This window comes from Betta splendens, chromosome 4, assembly GCF_900634795.4.
Source record: "Betta splendens chromosome 4, fBetSpl5.4, whole genome shotgun sequence".
Lineage (NCBI taxonomy): Eukaryota > Metazoa > Chordata > Actinopteri > Anabantiformes > Osphronemidae > Betta > Betta splendens.
This window is the reverse complement of record NC_040884.2, coordinates 29533675-29553784: the sequence shown is the minus strand read 5'-3', so window position 1 is coordinate 29553784 and position 20110 is coordinate 29533675. Positions and strand designations below refer to the sequence as shown.

General features: G+C 43.9%; 1 protein-coding gene across 1 annotated transcript in view; it reads left to right on the top strand.

The window, feature by feature from the left end:
- The window catches only part of LOC114854608 (uncharacterized), a 48366-nt gene extending 32276 nt beyond the window's left edge, over positions 1–16090 (top strand). The window contains exons 4-5 of the mRNA XM_029149183.3: positions 9348–9553; positions 14698–16090. Coding sequence (XP_029005016.1) covers positions 9348–9553; positions 14698–14911 — 420 coding nt within the window. The 3' untranslated portion in view covers positions 14912–16090. The remainder of the gene's footprint in view (positions 1–9347; positions 9554–14697) is intronic.
- Positions 16091–20110: the final 4020 nt, after the last annotated feature.

Below are 20110 nucleotides of genomic sequence, written 5' to 3'. Positions count from 1 at the left end.
TGTATATGTGCCACAATTACCTAAGATCACACAGAGGAAAGAAGGCGTGGCCAATTGTAGCACCTGGAATTGACACTGAATTATTCACATCAGCAACTCACAGGTGTTAAAGTCACCTCCGCATGTCAGGGACTGCAGCTGTTAGTAGGCTCAGAGTTCATAGCAAAATGAATGAATGAAGTACTCAAACACACTAAGTCACCTGCATGTCCTGTTGTGAAGGGTGTGGACTGGACGTCACAAGAGGCTGCAGGTTGGCAGGTTTAGCGGAAAGGACATGAACATTTTAATACAGAACTCTTCAAAATAGACTCGACTATGCAACGTAGATGCTTCTTCACTCAAAATTTGTGTATTTGCACCGGTGAAACACAACTCAAGGAGTTGCTCAAGGACACACCTGGCGGGATCAGCCGACGACCTTTAACAAGGATAAGCATCCAACTGCAGTTTTAAGAACAGTAAATGCTAATCACGATGTGCTGCTGTAACCTTGGTTTTACAGATGCTCGTGATCTTCGAGCCATACAGTAAAACTCAAATTTACGTAATGAATCTCAGCTAGATTTTTACTTGAGACAAGGTGTTTTCTCGACAATCAGTGCATTGCTGAGTGGTCCTTTGGTCAGTCTGTCAGATGCAGCCACAGGGTCGTACATGAGTGCTTCAGGCTGACAGTTCTTTCCTTCCTCTCGCCTCCTTGGTGGTCTCTGGTTTCCAGCTCTCACTCAGCTAAAGAAAACGGATTGTAGTGTGAAAATGAAAACACTATTGTGACATTTCGCTTTTTAAAGTCCAAACGTCAGCCGTGTGAGCTACACGTGCTGAGAAAATAACCCTGCTCCTCAGTGGCTTTACCTCTGTTTAATCAAGCGACAGGCTTCACTCAACCTTCACCTGGAGCTCATTTTCGAAACGTCTCAACTTACACTGATGCATAAACAGATAAAGCCGGACTGAGCAGGTGGTTAAATTATTGATGTCAACGTATAATTTGTGTATATCAAATGAATTAAAAAGTCAGGGCCTAAAGTCTTTATAAGCCTCCAAAAAAAAACTTTTGTGGCACTTTGACGCTCTGGGCTATGCTGACTTACCTGTTTGAAAGGGAGCAATGAATAATTTGATCACATTTTTCATTTCGCTCAAGTGCTGAACAAACAGGAATCTGTGATTAACAGTTTTAATTAGGATTCTAACTTGACAAATTCTTACAGCCTCACAACGTGCCTAAGATGAATAAATCACTGGCCTGGGATCATCAAGCTGCCTGCTAAGTGAATGTGCCTCGAGATTACTTTGTGATTCCACAAACTGTGAGTCAGCCAAGGCTGAGTGTGTTTAACTAATCCTCTTCCCACCACATGTCAGGTGCAGGAAGTTTATGTCCACTCAATGAGCCAACTGCCCCGCTCAGGTGTCGGACCCCGGTGCTTTTCATTATTTCTTCCCCGGCTCTTTTAAAGGTGGATGTCAAAACCAAGCCGGTCCCACAATGTGCAGGACATATGCATTCCTGAGCCGTGAGGGCGATGTAAAAATATACCACAACGTTTGGAGGGACATGTTTAGACACTGGGCCGCAGATCATTTAGTGGTGATGTTCACAACTTGTTATTGGAAAATGAAGAAGAGAGGAGAAAGTCAAGTTTCTCTTTGGCAATTAGGCTTAAACTGATGTTATACTGATCTCCACTCTTTGTTACCTTGTTAACATCTAAAATGATCTTTTGTGGGTTTCTTTGCCTGCTGTTATAGAATTTGGGCCATGTTGGTATTTGGTTGTGTGCTGTTTGGATAGACACTGCTACTGAGAGTAGCACTGATTTAGAGGCTGAAACATACAATAATTCTCTCTATTCAATCTGGGATGCACCTACAGTTTGGTTCTAATTAGTTTGCTTTGCCTTTCATTGGTCTCATGATCACTGGGATCTTCTAAAACAGGATCCAACACCTTGGCTCGGCTTAAACCAGGGAACCACCCTTGGGTTGTAACCTACTGTATCACCCTTGTTTAAGAAAAAGCACTGTGTCTTCCAAAAGACCTCCAGTTAGCTAAATGAATATATAAAACTATAATAATCTGTTCAATCAAACGCTGCACTAAAATCAAACAGGAGCCCAGCACCTATTTTATTACAGTCTATTACTCAACCGCTGATCGATCTCCAGCTTTAGAGCCGTGCCACAGTAGCAGAGGGACGGTCTCTGTCTTCACGATGGAAATCTAAATGAAGTTTGACTTGACTTGCTGTAAACCGTGTAAATGTTGGATGGTGCACAAACTGGAAGGATCCGTGCGATCCTTCCTTCACTACTCCAGCCTGTTGTGCAGCAATCATTGCCGCTCAGTTAGAGCTGTAGGTGGTGACGCACGCCATCCCTCAACCCCCACGACCCGCCCCGCTGCCGAATTTAAACATCAGTAATGTGCACCAGTGTCTGAATTTCCATTGTGAAATGTTAAATTTAAATCTCCATGATATGCAGCTTAACTATTGTAATCAGACATCCCGAGCTTCGCCTCCATTATTAATTGTCCAAAGCATAATGATTTATTGTAGTCCTGCAGAATGATTATTAATTTTCTGGTTGATTATACCTGTGGGCGGCAACAACACTGTTCTGCATATAAGCATCTGCTAAATGAAAAAGTATTCTTCACTTGAAAAGATGTCCTTGGAGAAACAACAGCTCATTTTTACTTTAATCAAACATATGTAAGAGCTGTTGATTAAGGGGACGGTGGCGTGGAAACACTTAATGGATATTATCTGAGGATTTTCTTTGTTCGAACTTGCAAGAGTGGAAAACTTTAGCGTGCACTTCCATGCGCCCGTGTTCCTGTCGTGTGCGTGCTGTGACTTGGTTGAAGCATTTCAGGGACGCGCTGCGAACTGCACCTGCGCCGCAACATAAACACAGCGGCTGCGGCGCATCGCACCGGTGTCGCCCCGGTGGTTTACATTCCAACCGGACGGCGGCGAGTGACAGGCGCGTGTGTACAACACACGGGGCGAGTCTGGCTTCGCCCGGGCCGCGCTCAGCGGGCCAAGTTCAAGCTTCGCTCGGAGAATCGCTGGGATCTCTGCACTCGGAGGAATGCACAGGTGCAGACGCTCGGCAGGAGACGATCACGGCCAACACTTCAAACTGACACTTTGCAGAGGCTGAGGCCAGTGGCAACATCCTCTGGGGTTGTGATGGGGGTGCTTGTGCAACAAAAGGCAGAGAGGCCTGAGCTGCCCCCCCCCCTCCGCCTCTGGTCTTGCAGAGTCCTGCCCTAATAGATGTGTGCACGCTCTTGCTCATTTGTGGCACAGCTGATGGTTGTGTAATAACACTTTTATTCTGATAAGCTTGGCATGGGCATCTAATGGCGCATTATTCCACCCATGTGCAATTAATCAATGTTGGATCACATGCTGCTGCTTTAACTGCAGGCTTCCACTTACATTTACTGATACCGGCTGACATGTTTAATCAGAGAACACTTTCCTAAGGTACCTCTACAGACTGAATATATTTATGGCATAAAAATATTAAATCTTATAGTTTATATCATGTTTTGCGTAAAGAAGAACGCTACGTCAGGCTACGAGGTACCACTGTCCCTGCACATTTCCTAAACCTTTCATTAAGTAAATTAAATTAAAAATTCAATTAAAGAGCTTCACTCATGAAATCAGAGAGGACAGATATGATGTAGTATTCTAATTATACTGATTAGAAATGTTGCCTAACATCACCGGCGGTCTCCTCTGAAATTTGCTTTGCTTTGGAACAGCGCACCCCCAATGCACAGACGCAGAAGAGGGCAGGCAGCGCCCCCAACAACCCCCCCCCCCCCCCCCCCCTCCTCTCCGGCCACTAAGAAGGAGAGGCAGATTAATTAACAGACCTTTGCAGCCAATGAAGACAGGTGGCAATAATCCTGACAACAGACACATCTGAACCTCTCATACAAAACCAATTTCAACCGCACTCCATTTTTCAAAAGCTCATCAAGGTGAAGAACGACAGAGTTGAACCCGCGTGGCTGCAGAATTTGTTTCTCTCTGATTGCCTTGTCAGGATATCTTATCCGATGGCAGATGACCAAAACCCCGCTCCCTCTCTCTGTGACACACAAACCGTTTCCTACAATGGCTTCTCTGTTTTCCCATTCACACACACACACACACACACACACACACACACACACACACACACACACACACACACACACACACACACACACACACACACCCATACACATCCTCTCACACCACCTTACGCTTTTTCCACAAGGAGCCATGAAGACACAATTGACCATCTGCCAACTTGCCGTTGGTGCGTGTGTCAAGCTTTTCTGTTCTCACGCAGCACATGTGTGACATACAGGAATGGCAACAGAGAGGAATTCTTGAAATTCTTATGGACTGAAACACACGTGGTGGTAGACAAAGCTATGGTCTCATTTCTACCTGGCAGCTTCTCAAGCCGGCGACAACGCTCTGGCTGGTTTTATCAGGTGTGGCTACGGCAGGTAGCTAATTAGGCTGAGATTAACTCTGGGGTCTTCTGCTGACACCCTCGTCATAAAAAGCCTTTAAATATGCATTTTATAACCACATCCATTATAATGTACCATGTGAACAGCACCAAGGTCGAAACTAAATGCCAAAAGGCCGCTCAGATTCACCAGGTGATCACAGCCAGGTGGAATAATGATCTTGAATGAAAGTACCAGAGTCAGTCATGATCATGCATAAGTAATGGAGTAAACATACTTACGCGTATGTTCTTGCCTGACTGTACCTCCAGAGACACAATAATACCAGGATGCTGTGTATTTTATGCATTCAACAGTGTGGTCTCTTTAACCTGATACTGAATCAGTGTAGGCATCATTAAAACAGCAGCAATACAAACAGAATTGTCTCCAACGAGGACATTGATTTTGTTTCTCTTTCTTATAGTCTTAGGTGCAATGAGGTTATTTATCTGCAAAAAATGGACCCCACTTGGTTTCCAGCAGAACAATGGGCAACATGTTAAAGCGATGCCACCATCCATCGGCAATTAGTAGATAATAATAGGCGCCCTGGCATTAATGTGAATGAGGACGTCTGCGTTAGTGTTATGCATATGTAACACTCGCCGGCTTCCTTTTGGCACTCCAACAAGCCCTCGTCAAGAGGGAGTCTCAGCGGTCGATGATAAGATCCACCCTGATTGTCCAAACAGCCTCCCTGAGGGACATTAATTTTCCAAGCGGTCCCATGAGCGAGTCAAAAGAGTGAAAAGCTTGTGGAGCATGAAGAGCAGGGAGTGGAAACCACACTTCCCTATTTAAAAAACGGCTCCTTTTTTCTGAGGTAGAAGTAATGGCAAATTAATTTTCTGGAGATTAATGTACAAGCTAAATATTTCAGAGTGAGTATTTAACTTCTAAAAAGTCAGAGGATGGACAATGCCTCGCTCCCTCTCCCCCTCCTCCTCCCCCGCTCCCCCCAGTGTGTGTTGATGCAGCTCAGATGCATAAGGAGTCTAATGAGAGCAGAGATTCCAAGCTGCCTGATGGATCTCATCAATCACCTTTCTCCTTTGGAGGTGTGGTGCTGGCCGTGGGGGGAGGGGAGCGCGGAGGGGAGGGGGGGCGAGGGAAGGCATCAGGCTTTTAATCTCAATAAGTTAATAGACTTTCTAGTCTGGTTGCGCTAAGTAGAGCTTTCAGCCCTGTTGTTAGAAAACAAGCGCCTCGCGCACAAGGAGTCGGTCTCAGGAGCTGCCTGGCGTTTCCAAGTCGCACACTTAAATTGTTTTCTACCTGCAATTAGGAGATCTGCGTAAAGTTTGTCGATACACCAATAATGGCCAGTTAAAGGTTACTGAGTGCTGAGCCGGTTCGGGAAAACAAATGCAGAGCTGTGCATCCACAGGTGTGAGCTCAAGTCCCTGAAATATGTGGCTCGGGCGGCGGCGCTTCACATGTTCAACGCGCTAATGCGGCCAATGCACGACAGGAGCGCTAATGTCACAACGTGTTGACGGGTGAAAGGGGAGCTGAGTGTTAGCTAAGGCTCACTCAACAATGGGAGTAATCACGGCTTCACCTTGCGCCGCAGTTTTCCCAGCGATGCCGTGGGCGTTGCCGTTATTTCCGACAAACGGTAAAATCAGGGGTTCATCAAAATAAAAACATTTAAATGTCAGCTCTAGACAAAATGTCATCGCCCTTCATTTTAGCTGGTGAAGCGATCTGTAGCCCGTAGATGCTGGCAGTGGGATGTTTTCTCACCTCTATTTCAAGTTAAGTTGTGACTTAGGACTTTGATTTATTTCTGAGCATATTTTAGAACGTTAGAATAATATCATTATTAAGCATCAGGTTAAATATACCTGACTATTGTTTTATGAGGATGATATTGCAGTTGTTGCGTTGTCCTGCTTGCTATGATGTACTGTAGCTACACTTAATTATGTCCCCGCTGGACAATGTGTATGTGGCAGTGGTAGAGTTACTAATGTGTAAAATATGCAGAAACTGTATTTGGGCTGACTGTCCAGCTATTAATAATGATTGTGTTTGGAAAAACAGCGCCCTACTTTCAGAATCTGTGGATCTAAATATTCCCAATGGGCTGCCTCCGTTTTGCATTGATTGATGGGTATAGTGTTTAAAGGTCATAGTCATAAAACATGAGGATGTAATTAATACACTGTGATGTTTTTTACTAGTGTTTAATGTATGGATTGTTGACTTTTTAAGCTTTAGCTCACTCCTCAATCTACTGTAGCATTTGGAAAACTATGTTATTTTCAAATTTGAGCAAATGTAATTTGGGGTGAAGTAGCAAGTAAACGTTTAAAGCATATGATACATACTCTCATATAATGTGTCTTTAATTATGGTCCATTTAAGGACGAGATTAACCTTCATCTTTTCACTTTCATCTGAGAGACAGGCTCCAAAACGCTAAAACCGCCGCTGCAGAAGAAACAGGCCTGTCCCCTTACGAGTACTTTGCTCCCCTCTACACAGATAATTCATTTAGCAGGGGTGGCACAATAAACATATAGAGCTGCTTTTAACCCAAATCAAACTGGCCCGGCCTTGAAATGACTAAAAGCTGTGGTCCTGCTGATGGATGTGACGCTAACAGCTTCATTTAACCGTACCCTTTTCAGGATTGTCACCAAAATGTGTTCAATTGCTTTCAGCCTCCCAAACCTTAAGGACTGACCACCACATTTAGTCCCCTCTTAAAAGCCCGTGTTATCAGGTTCCATTCCCTAAATAACAAAGGAAAGCCTTCGCTGTGTGGCAACACATTTGCTCTGTTGTTACCTTGGGAGCTGAGTTTATTCATATTTTCTCTAAGATTGAAAACATGGGTTTTGGTTTGTCAAGACATTTACCTGAATGTCTGGGCTTTCCTTTGGCAAAAAGGTGGAATAAGGTTGTTAAGCTTATTTGTTCTGTCTCTAAAAGCCCTTTTACTAGTAGGACCAGGGTTGCACTGCACAAAAAATCCAATAAAAGAAAGTATAGCTTTATATTTATGTATGGATTCTTTAATTCATTTGTCAGAACATTTATTGCCATAGATGAAATTAGAGTTTGTTTAAGCTAAAGAAAAACAGAGCAGGATGTAACATGGCCTAAAATTTTTTTACCTGTATTGTTTATCTGACAAAAAATCACTAAGAAAAATAATTTGTCATTTAAAAAACAGAAAAATGTGATACCTTTTGATCTGACTCCGCCACCGTTTCATCTCCAGGCAGAGACCTCACCAGAAAGCACGCCAAAGGCGAAAGTCAACCACAAGCTCGTAATTTAATAACAGCGGCTAAAAAATCAAAGGAGGAAAAAGTTGAGGTCTGAACGCGTATCACCCTCCTGACATAGCTCACTGGTGGAGGAGCAAGCCCGGACAGAAAGGGCTGAGTAATGAAGATGGATGCATTCTGTTATCAGGCAGCCACTTACTGGGGCCTGATGTAACCTTAAACATTGAGGATAGCTCAGTTGCACAAAGAATCTAATTAATGAATAGCGGCCATGAAAGGGGACAAAGCGAGTGTGCATTTGCAGATGAATTCCAGACACTAATCAAACACTGTTCGAGTCATTTGGTTTGTTGCCAGAGCGAGGCGATATTTGGCCGGGATTAAAGGCGCTGTTTGATGACTGCAGGCGTGCGTCGATGTTTTTAGGTGTGGGTCAGTGCGTGTGAATGTGTTTTTTCTTTAGTGTTTTTATTTTTTTTTTGTGTTAGTGAAGTGTTTTTGAGTTACTGAGGAGCCAAGGTTTTCTAAAAGGAAAGAAGGAAAGAAATGAGCTGATATATTTAAAGCAATACGTCAACATGCATCTGCATTTACCGCTAATTCCAAAAGCTTTTGTATGTGGACAGACTCAGAGGTCAAAGGTCAAATATTGTATTTTAACTCAGTAATTTGCCCTCTACAGCTGCTTCACACTTGTTCTAAAGACATAAAAATAACCTAGTGAAGTCAGCATTTTATTCACATTATTATTTATACTAATTACATTTATCAGCTTTTTTGCTAGCACTTGCTGCTGCCTGCTTCATGTCAACTGAAAATGATATCAGCAGGGCAGATACATCACTCGCTGCGAGGTTGAAGGTTAACAAAAACCATCTCGGCCAGACATTAGTGCTGATGTCAAGCCTAATGACTGAAGCGACCCACAATCAATGGCCATTCTGTCTCATTAGCACATTAAGGCGGCATCCAGACTGACAATAGCCCCGTTTGAAAAACACGTTCTTCACTTTCATTCGAACAGGGTTCGTCTGGTAATGATCAGGGCTGAGGTTAAAAAAAAAAAAAAAAACAGAACGTGGCAGAAGATAAAATGTTTGCCTAATCATCATAAGACCTGATTCTCTGGTGTGCAGCTCAGGTCGGACTTCCTGGATCGTTTGTTTTATTTTTCTCACTTTGTCAAACACGTCTACAACAACCTTAATAATTGTAATATGTTGAAGCTGAGCAGATGTAATGATTACTACATATGGTTGCCATCTAAGTTCAGCATGTCAGCATGTTAACAGTTCCTGATTAGCGCTAAAAATAAAAGCCCATTAAAGCATACCCACCATGCTGGAGCAGGCCTCACAGCATGGCCTGCTCCAGCTGCTCGCAAATGTGCCTTCTCATTGCGGTTGAACCAAACACAAGCACTGGTGACTGGTCCAGCACCTCCACCAACACCCCTCCATTAGCATTTGCATTTGATGCAGCACAGAAGCATGAATCGAGCTTCAGGCCGATGGGTGGGTGGATACGACTGTTAGACTCAGTCTTGTGTGTTCTTCTCTCCTCAGTACCAGCTCCAGAGGAGATCTCCGTGGCTGTCGCTTGCCTTGCAGTGGCGGACGTGGCTCGTTCTGATCACTGTCCTGGTTCTGCTGTGTCTGGTGCCTTACGCCGTTCACTGCATGATGACCGTCTTCACCGATCCACCTCCACCCACCACCTTTAAAGTGGCTGCAGCCACTTTTGGCCTTTTGATGGAGTTCCTGTTAATCAAGTAGGTGTTGCCACTTAATGCTCTGTGTCCATCAGCCCTGTGTTTGTACATATTATACTGCAGGTTGCCTTAATGTGTGTCTCTCTACTGTGTTTTCACCTGCCAGATGCAAACATTACATAATTTTCAAGCAACTTTTCAATTTCATCTGAGCTAGTAAACAAGATGCCAGTGACCGTCCATGTCACCCAAATAATCGTCTCTGAAAACATGTTGTTGTCTGACCCCCGACACCCTCCACCCCTGTTGTTTTCATTTAGTCTTCTTTCCCATTTTGATATTGCTAATTGGACTGATGCCTGCGGTTCTGTAAACCATTAGTAAATGAACAGTCTGTTTTTATTAACATCTAACTTGTAAATAATGCATTAGATTCCTGGCATAAACAATATCTACTCTATGATTAGAAAGCAACATATGGCAATACTGTAGTCAGATTACAAATACAGATTATGTAATGTGTACCTGCCTAGAGCACTACACATGTTACTGAAAATTACTTCTAATTATGTTTGGGGCGAGAAAAAAATGTAATTTTTACAAATGAAGCCACGTTTTGAATCTGACTTACTCACTGACCTCGATCAACTGAATGTTGGGATTCAGATGAGCAGGTTCCCCTGCTTAATAAAATGTGTTTTAAATGATGCATTTGCGGTAGTAAAATGATGTAACCATCCAATCACCCCAAACAGCTTTTGGTGCCAGTAGCCAAATTAAAACTTTGTGTTCTACATGTCTCCTTCCTCCAGTATTTGTCTGAACAAAAACAAGGCTGTTTGTAATTAACTCAACAAGGCTTGTAACTCCCCCCCACATTAACTGCCTTTGCAAGGAATGTGGCTAGTGAACTGGTAATTAATAAATATGGCTGCACTAGTAATGCACCTCTGCGTCATTATCTGGTTGTAGCCTTGTTCCACGTTCATAATGAGCTGTAATTTCATGACAGGAAATTGGTTTGTTTACAGCAGATTCAGCAGCTTCTGAGACGCTGCGTTCCTGGCACATGTCAGCTGCAGGTATTTGCTCATTGATAAATTCCCCTGTTCACGTCGAGCTTGTTCAAATACAAACAATTTTCTTAATGCCTTTAAAATCATCCGCTCCGTATTTGTTATTTTGATGCTAATTGAACAAAGCTGAGGCGGCTCCTCACATGTGAGTGTTACTGGAGAGACAACCCGTCATTATACTCCACACGTGTCTGTCAGCTTAACACACAGTCCGTGACACTGGAGGTATTCTGCTACGGTAAACAGGTTTGCTGTCAACTGATGCTTCCATTATTAATGGTACAGTGGGAAGGGTTTGGTGGGTGCCCTTATTAATTCTGGTGGGCCTCACAGACCCTTGCCCCATGGTGCTTGTGCTGTCTGGGATGTGCCAGCCTCCTGCTGCCCCCTGTCAGAGCACATCTCAGTCACTTCTCAGCCTCGGGGTGGAAGTCCTTGGAAGGAGCAACCCCCTTGTCTGTCACCCACCGCACACCCTGTTAGTGGCCGGGACATGGCTTTAAGACAAGGATAAACAGTTCACGATGACCTTCTACTGTTCTGGACCCATGTTGAGCGCCAATGTGATCGTTTACACTGACTCTTGATGAAATGTTAACATGCTATGATGCCTGTTAAATGGCCCCAGTGACTGAGCCTCTGTGTCTCTTTTACCTGTAGTCAGTTGCTATGGATACAACACTTTAAATACACATGTAGTCAGCTGGAAAGCAATTAAATGTTTTATATAAAGATTAGTCTCTTCAGGGCTGTTCTGTCATTCTGTCTATTCTGAGTTGAAGACGTTCATTTTGTGTTTGTTTCCTGTCTCATAACATCATATACAGTAAAGACACTACTTCCATTTACTTCAAAAAATCTTCTGGAACCTATGAAATCTGAAGACGTGGCAGCAACAGTTGATAAGTCAGCAACAGCTGATAAGCACAACTTAACTCCACCGCAGTGTGGAGTTAAGTGGCCTGATCATACAAACAAGTGGCTCATCTGCAAAGCCTCTGTGTCCAGGGAGTCACACTGGTTGACATGTGTATTCATTATTAGCATGAACACACGCACACAGAAACACACACACACACACAGACACACACACTACTGATGGACTGTAAAAAAACACCACTTCTAGTTGACACTAAAGAGGAAACTGAAGGTAGAGGTTCATCAGTAAATGAAAGGGCGCTGCAGCTAATTCAGGTCTGAGCGTCAGAAGCTGCTAAATAACATAACAGGTATTGTCCGAAACTTCAGTAGATTCATTTCCATCTAGGTGAGTCCCACTTTGGCTTCTCTTTATGACTTTGAACCTGTAAAATAATCTTTGTGTTCTCCCGTGCTCCTCGCGCCGCGCCTCCGCTGTCCAACGCATTCCCAAGAGTCACATGACATTTGCCAGGCCTGGGCTCCCCTTCAGAAGGCTGTCACACAATATGCGCCCTCTCCTTTCTTTACTGTCATGACGAGAGCCACGGTGCTGAGACAGTGCCCTGACCATGCAGCTCCGCGCTGTGAATTTTTATATGCCACTGCCTGGAGGTTAGAAACTCTCATTATGCCGTGTTAGATTTATTAAAATAGATTATGGAAATGTTAATTAAGTCATTAATTACATTATTTAAGCGGCATTGACAGATAAGTGAGTGTGTGTGTGTGTGTGTGTGTGTGTGTGTGTGTGTGTGTGTGTGTGTGTGTGTGTGTGTGTGTGTGTGTGTGTGTGTGTGTGTGTGTTTGTGTGTGTGCGTGTGTGTGTGTGTGTGTGTCTGCGTGTGTGTGAGGGGGTGTTGAGCTCCCTGGGTGGTTTAAAAGGATGTGATTGGTGACAGGGGACACTGTGGAGATGGCGTCTAACTGCGAGCGCTGACATGATACAAAGTGGCCTACACTGCTCTCTCACCTCACGCTACTGTCTACAGCAGTTTGCAGAGCTGCCTTAGGACAAGGAGCCCGTCGCCCCTATTTTTTTTTTGCTGATAGAAGTACACACAAGGGTACGAATGCAGCGCTAAGCGAATTAGCGGACAAAGAAAAGCTTGTACATGTTCTGCATCCAGCTCTGCGCCAGCGTTTGGACAAAGCACAGGCTGTGACATCCGAGCAAGAACCTCAAACCATATTTCCAAGCCGCTTCAAAAGCAAAACAGCAGCCGCACAATTGTACAATGAATTACCGACAAGCTGATACTATGGAGTCCCTTATCTGCTGACAGTTTAGTTACCGCAAAGCACGAGAAATGTGTTTTCCAATTCTGTGAGAATTGAGCTTTTCTTTGTCCCATCAAACCTATATTAAGGGAGGGAAAATTGCTCTGATCACACTTGATAAGAACAAATGATAGATGTTGTAAACAAGCAGAATGCTTCACTTCTGAGCTGAGGCATTGATTTGCCTCGGCAGACAATTACTAAGTGGACTCAGGTTATGCATTCAGTCAATTTGCTGGAAAGGAGGGTTTTATTTCTTCTGCCGTCCGGCGCCTGACTTTGTACCAAACGGCTCCTAAACTCATTAAACTGTTGAATTCAAAGGCTCGGCACTCACATTAGCCGTTACAGTTAGAAACACGCAGGTGGAAATAATGAGCATGGGTCCTGATTTCTACAGGCCTGTGTCAGGTTGCTAGGCAGTGGCCAAAGGTGTGTGTCTTGATATTAAGTGGCTGCTGATTGTAGGAAATGATACGGTGTGAGTCTGTCCAAGCAGCTCCGAGTCAAGCTGTCATGATTAGCTCCTCCATCAGTCGCACACACCTCAGGGTAACAAACCTATGGGATACGAATGCACCCAAATGAAGGGTCACCTGTATTTATGCAGTCAAATTATTACATAAGCTGCACCAAAGTCCAACATGTAAAACCCTGATGGCCCTGTAGATGTTTTGGAACTAAATGTACTGTATGTCCCTCATTGCTTCTCAGACCCTGAAGATCTTTTTGAACACACAGACTAGTAACAATTCGCATCTGCAGCCATTAATCTGCAGTAAAAGTGCTAAACATTTAATGTGAGGGCAACAAGTAGCATTTTGAAACGGCTCCGCGTTCCTCCATCAACTTCAGATGATCTGACTCCGCATACTGTGAAAGGCGTCACTTCTGGTGACAAGCCCATGTTCCCCTCAGCCTTGTGGAGCTTTAGCATCATTCAGCTCGCTGTGTTTCTCTCCTCACAGCTTTAGACTTTGATCCCACCACTCTCATAAGCATTGTTTCTACCTGCAGAATGTGGCTATTTTCAGCAGAAAGGCTCTAAAGACCCACAGCGCGCTACCTATTCAGCTGGTAGATAGCATTCAGACAAAGTTAGGGGTTCACTGCGAACATTATAGCAGCTTAAGTGGCAGGTGTTTTACTCAGCGCTGATGGCGACCAAAGATCTGAGGAGAATGAACAATAGAATAATAGTCAGTAGAAATCTGTTCCAAGGTGATGCCCATGTTATACAGCTACCGAAAGCCGTGAGGCAACGATCATTGTCATTGTTGAAAGTTTTTGTTGAAAGTTTTTTTCTCGCTGATTTTATTGCTGAATAATATCGTACAGTACTAATAAAAACTGCTGTAAAACACACTTTAGCTCCTCTCAGTTGACTGTTTTGGTTTTGATGCTGTTCAGTCAGTCTTGTTGCGCTGGCCTTCAACTGGAAGCTGCTGCAGAGCCAGATCCTTTTTCTTTTCAGAACAGAGACACAAAGAGATCAAATAATCGGATTTGTACAATTCAGTCCCATGCAGTTTGTGTAGTAGTTTACAGTGCGTAGCCCAAGGCACCTTGCAATGTACAGTAAGAACCTGGTGCAGATCAAAAACTACTGTACAACTGGTTGGAAATATAACTAGAACACCCAACAAATCCATCCACATGGACATTGAACTAAACACCTCATTTTGTTTCCTCCAAAATGTTGTTACACTCTAACGGGAAATCAAAATAAGACTTAATGGGAGATTAAAATTTTCATTAGTGGCCTGTGTGGTCACATCATGTCTAAGACCTTGGAGTCAATAATGAGATTAGGATATGATACTTGGATGAGTCCAAGTGTGACAATGGCTAGTTGGACTCAGAATAATGTGGGATAAAGCCGTCGGCTCCCCCTCAACGGCCGTCCTCTGCCTGTGTTTTTTTCCTCAGATGTGCGTGGAGCTACATCGGCGTTCAGTACCAGCAGGCTGAGCGGAGCTCCTTCACTGTCCGGCACCGCGGTTCGGAGGAGGGTGCGTCGGGCCGGAGCTGCTGGTACCGGTGTGGGTCCCTTTCAGCAGAGGCTGGTCGCGCTCCAGCAGCGGACTCACCCATTGGAGAGAGGAAAGAGAGTGAGTTCAAATCTGCATGTCTTACCCTGTAGGCTTTCCTGAACTATTAACGGGAGGGGTTTACAGATTACTGTGTGAGAGCAAAGCCTTTGGGTATTAGACGTGCCTAACAGCCATTAAAGATATCACAGTTTCCGTTTATCAGCATGGCATTTATGAAATCTTACACTTTAAAACCTATTTTCGAAGTGTCAGATATTCTTGTTTTCCCCTATGTGGAACCCTCACACTCTCACTTTATTCAGTGGATATATACGCGTGTATTGCAAATTGATGATGGGGAGGAGAGCACACGCAGCTTCCATGAGTGTTCAGGCTCCGAGTGGGGGAAAAAAAGCCTAAAATCACTGTCTTTCCTTAATGATGCCCACACAGAGACAATGGGGCGCCGCTCTGATTAGTGTCACCTGTCCTTGCGCATCTCATCAGCTCCATTATGGTTCTATCTCCCATGCTTCTCCTGCTAATTGAATAGCCTGTGAAGTGGTGACGAGGACGAGGGTGAGAGCGCCGTCTGTCCCACTGCTGCCTCAGAAATGAGCGTGAAGCGTCTCGGTACAACACTAGATCTTAAGCCATTAACAGCAAACTGTAAGAAGCTCTTGTTATATCACTATCATGTCAATTATCTTTAAATCTAAAAGGGTGACTACGTGTGACTGTATAATATTCATGCATTAAAAAAGATACTGTTCAATGTCCTAGTGCACATACTGTATCTTTGGTGTCAGACAGCAGGTTCACATTGCGGACAATCGTGAGAAGCTGATGTTTTCCAGCTGTGTAATGATTCAGTAGTTGCTCATGGCAGCTAAACTTTGGAAATGGCACAGTTAAGGTTATCAGCGACACCGGCTTCATGTGGACTCAGGTTTTATGTTTTTCTCAATTAAAGTGAACAACTTTTTTTTCCAAAGTCTTCTGACTTTTATTCGAACTGTCCCATAATGCAGCAGTCTTCATCTTTTGCTAGACTCCTTGCTACGTAAGGCCTCTTGGTCACACACCTGTCAAATTGTGACTGCACCTTGAATGGCAGCTGTCGATGATGATGGCATTGAGGGCCATTTGTGACTCTGTACAACAACAGTTCCTCTTTAATGCATGAATGTACTGTGAATAAACAAGCCTGTAAATGTCTGTGAAACTTTCTTGTAATAGTTAATGTTAGAATTTTATTATCGTTTTCAAATTAAAGTTTCATGAACAACTGTGTTTTTTTTATTTGAAAACAAACACAAAGTGAGGCAAACTCCTCGCTGCTGTTTATATTGAATGATTCTCAGGTCTATGTGTGTTTTAGTCAAAGAAAAATACATGAAATATTTTCCAGATCTCCAAAGAAAACCTTGAAACAAAAAAGTAGTCTTTTATTTAGATCGTATAAACATTGCCAGCTGTGATGCGGGGAAGTGGTGCTGGTGCCTCTTGTGCTAGCCAGGATCTCTGTTGTTATCTGCATGTGCCCAAGGCACAGCTAATGTAAAACGATCCTCCTCACTCCGCTCTGCTCTGCTAGCAGCGAGCTCTGCAGGCTTATCCTGCTCGCTCCCTTACATTTCACCTCTCAGTCACAGCCAAGTGACTCTCAGCTGTGTGCCTCCGCAGATCGGGCCTTGCCCTGGACGGAGTGGAAGGCGTTCAGCGGCATCTCAGCGCGGCCGTATCTGGAAAATGCCACAACAGGATTGCAGGAGCTTCCCAGTGTCCCGGCGCCTGTGTGGTTCCGGGGCTTAATGTGTGTATGTGGGGCCAGATGGACACTTTCATGAGTGTATGAGTGGGGATCATTCTGCCGGCTACATCTGGGGCTCCACATGGTACAGCAGACTGCAGTAAGAGAGGCAGGTGGGCACGTAGGGAGGGCACCCCTCCACTGGGCTGTCCTACATCTACACCCACCGACTGGGCATCACTGTAAATGGCAAATCAAAAGGTTACCGGCTCATAACAGACTAACTCCTGTCTAACTTAAGTTCCCTCATCTTCACCTTCTTGTCTGGCAATGACAACGTACCTTTTTACTGAAGTGCACAGAAAATATTTTATATAATTTTAGATTAGTATATATATATATATATATATATATATATATATATATATATATATATATATATATATATATATATATATATATATATATATATATATATATATATATATATATATATATATATATATCATTAATTCAAAGTCGTTTTTTATCAAAAAAGTCAAAAAACTGAAAATGCACATTGCACCTACAGACGCCTGGCTGTGAGTGGATGGGAAGTTAGGCGTTAGCCTCTAAGTTACCACACCACATGGTAACATGGCCCCAACTTATATATATTTATATATGTATACGTAGCTACCGTGTGCTTGTGTTTCAGTCGTTCACTTACAGTAGCTGTTCAAGTTCAGTTTAGTCTAAATTAGTGTTTGATGACTGTCTCAAAATGAGTAATGAATCAAACGTACTGCTGTCTGAAGCTCATTATTTTATATCTCAGAAATCAAGGATATTCATTGCAAGGAACTGGCAATAAACCTTTTATTTCATACTGTACAACGCTGCACAGTAAATGACAGCAAGAGGGCAAACATAAAAACTAGCAGATGCCTCTCAGGTCCTGAGCTGCTTCAACAAAGAGTGCTCCTCAGAAGACCAGCCTGAGCATCAGCAGTGAGGAGGTGACCCTGCAAAACTGGCAAACTGCACAATAAGAACTAATGGGATGGATGGAAGACAAAAGACCCTGGACAGAGGGACAGATTCTTCTACCTACATGCAAAGCACTTAGTTTAGTGATCAAGCTCCATCATCGCTGAGGACTTGGCAGAGCCTTTATGTATGAGGGGCAGATCCCTCTGTACTGTAAAGACCAGATGATGGTTTGATAAAGCTTGTGGTTAGACCCGGCTCAGGTCACTTATTTAAGGTTATTTAGATGCTGGGGAGCCTCCGTTATACACAAGCTCCTCTATTTCTCCCACGTTACCCCCCTCCACCCACTACCGCGCCACTACATCTGACTTGATTAGACCTCTCCTGTGTGGATCTTCTGTTAAAGGGGATTTTTCCTCTTCACTGTTACCTGGTGGGAGTTGGCAGTTGGGGGTTCTGTGTCATGCTTTGGCCATGGATGAAATCCACTGCTTTGATAGAAATACCATAAATATTATAGTGTTTTTAATACTGTTTCAAACTCACAACTTGCTGCTGTTAGTAACATGAATGTAGAAGGTTTAGACGACGTCCACAGGCTTTTTATATATGAATGTTCAGGCCTGGATTAATTGGTGCACAAATTCAAGGAGAACAACTTCAAAAAGCTTTTTTATTGGTTAAATCATTCAACATTAATTTCATTTCTTCTATTCAGCAGAGCAAGATCCCTGCGTTTAGGAGCAATTAAAAAGCAAAAGTTGGTGGTTAAACAAATAGCACAGAGCCCAAAAAGAGAAAGTATGTAATGTGCTGTAACTGCAAACTTCCAAAGGTGAAAAGGGAATGAGATGAGCACGTTCAACCAGAGCTGAGTTCTCACTGAGCTGCATAGTTTTACAGTAGTTGAGCTCTAGTTTACATTTACAGTTAACACAAGCATGATTGATTATAGTCACTAAAGCCGATATACAGTATACAGCACAGCAAACCTAGTTGATGCCGTCTCACCGCGAAGGCCATGCTCATGAACCTCGACCTGACTTATTAAAGCCACACTCATATGAGATTGAACTCAAGCCAAGGCTTTTGTGAAATCAGAGCTCATTAGGCAAGTCCACCTCTTATAGAGTGGCCAGATCCACCAGGAGAGATAAAGCCGGCGCTCTGGGCCGCCTGAGATCCAGTTAAACACACCCGCGGCGCGTCAGGCTACATGTGAACACGCTATTTGCTTTGAAGCACCAACACACAGATTTGAATCAACGTGTCGCAGTGCCAAATATCCTAGGTTGTGAGTGACAGGGGATCTGCTTTAGTGTTGGCTACCTGTTGAGGAGGATTAAACAAAATACAGATGGTGTTTACATATTAAACAAGCAAACGAAATCTCTGTTGTGCAGAAAAAAATGCTTTCATCAAGTGAGTAGTAGAAAAAAAGATGTGCTGTTGATTAGCTGCGATGCAAGAAGTCTATACCTTCGCACAAACCGCCACGGCTCTGATCAATACTTCATTCATTCCTCCATGTGTTCCCATATTGGTTCTTCATGAAAGCAGAATCTGTGGCCGCAGATATAAAGTCACGAGTGATGTTTTTCTGGCCTGTGATAGAATCACAAATGACCCTGGGATCACCTCTGAAGAGGGAGCGCTCAGCGTCCGGCCCATGTATTCCGGCCGTCTGGCCGTCGACACAACGCCAGCGCGGCGCTGTCTGATCCACCGCGGGTCGACTTGAATAAATTAAAGGAATTACCAGCTGCCTTGTGCAAGTGTGCAGGATGCAGGGTGGCATGAGCACGCCATTACGACAATGATAAGGATATCTGCGCGGCCTTGTGTTAAAGGAATTACACATAGCATCCAAAGGCTTTAAGGGGCTCTGACAGTTTTGCGCACACTGGCAAGTTAGTGCGACGTGGGAATGTGTGTGGCTGCAGAAAGGCTCGGCTGCTGCTTGGCTTGAGTCGGGGGCACTGAGCAGGCCAAAAGAATAAATAAAAGCGGTATTGTGATGCAAATGGACGCGGTATTGTGCTTAAACAATGCCTTAATATGTCTCTATTCAGAAGATAAAATCACAAGATGCACAATAACACAAAATGATGTCCTCGGAGGTTATTTAAAGCGATATGACATCAAATCCTGACAGTGCAAGAGGTGCCCATCCAGCTGCTTTTGTCTCTGGCTTTGATAAAAACCAGATGAAGGATAGAAGGCTGCTCCTGAACTTCAGCTTCTCCTCGAGCCCCCCCATTTGCATAATATCATGCACATCGCATTCCGCCGCATTGGCACTGTTCTACGTAAACTGAATTCAGGTGCGCAAACGCGGAAGGAAATGCCGCGGCTCGAACGCAGGACACGTGGCCAGGTGTCCGATAACTTTGTCTCCCGCCCGTAATCTGATGCCGCGCCAAGAGGAGGCATCGGCTTCACTTCCACGGGGTGATTTATGATTGAGGACGTGTTAATAAAAATATCAAAACAATCTGAGCTCTGGTGGGAAAGATACCGGTCCGCTACGTACATCATGCTCGACAGGCCTGTGCGCAGAACGGCCTGCTCGGTGATATTATAT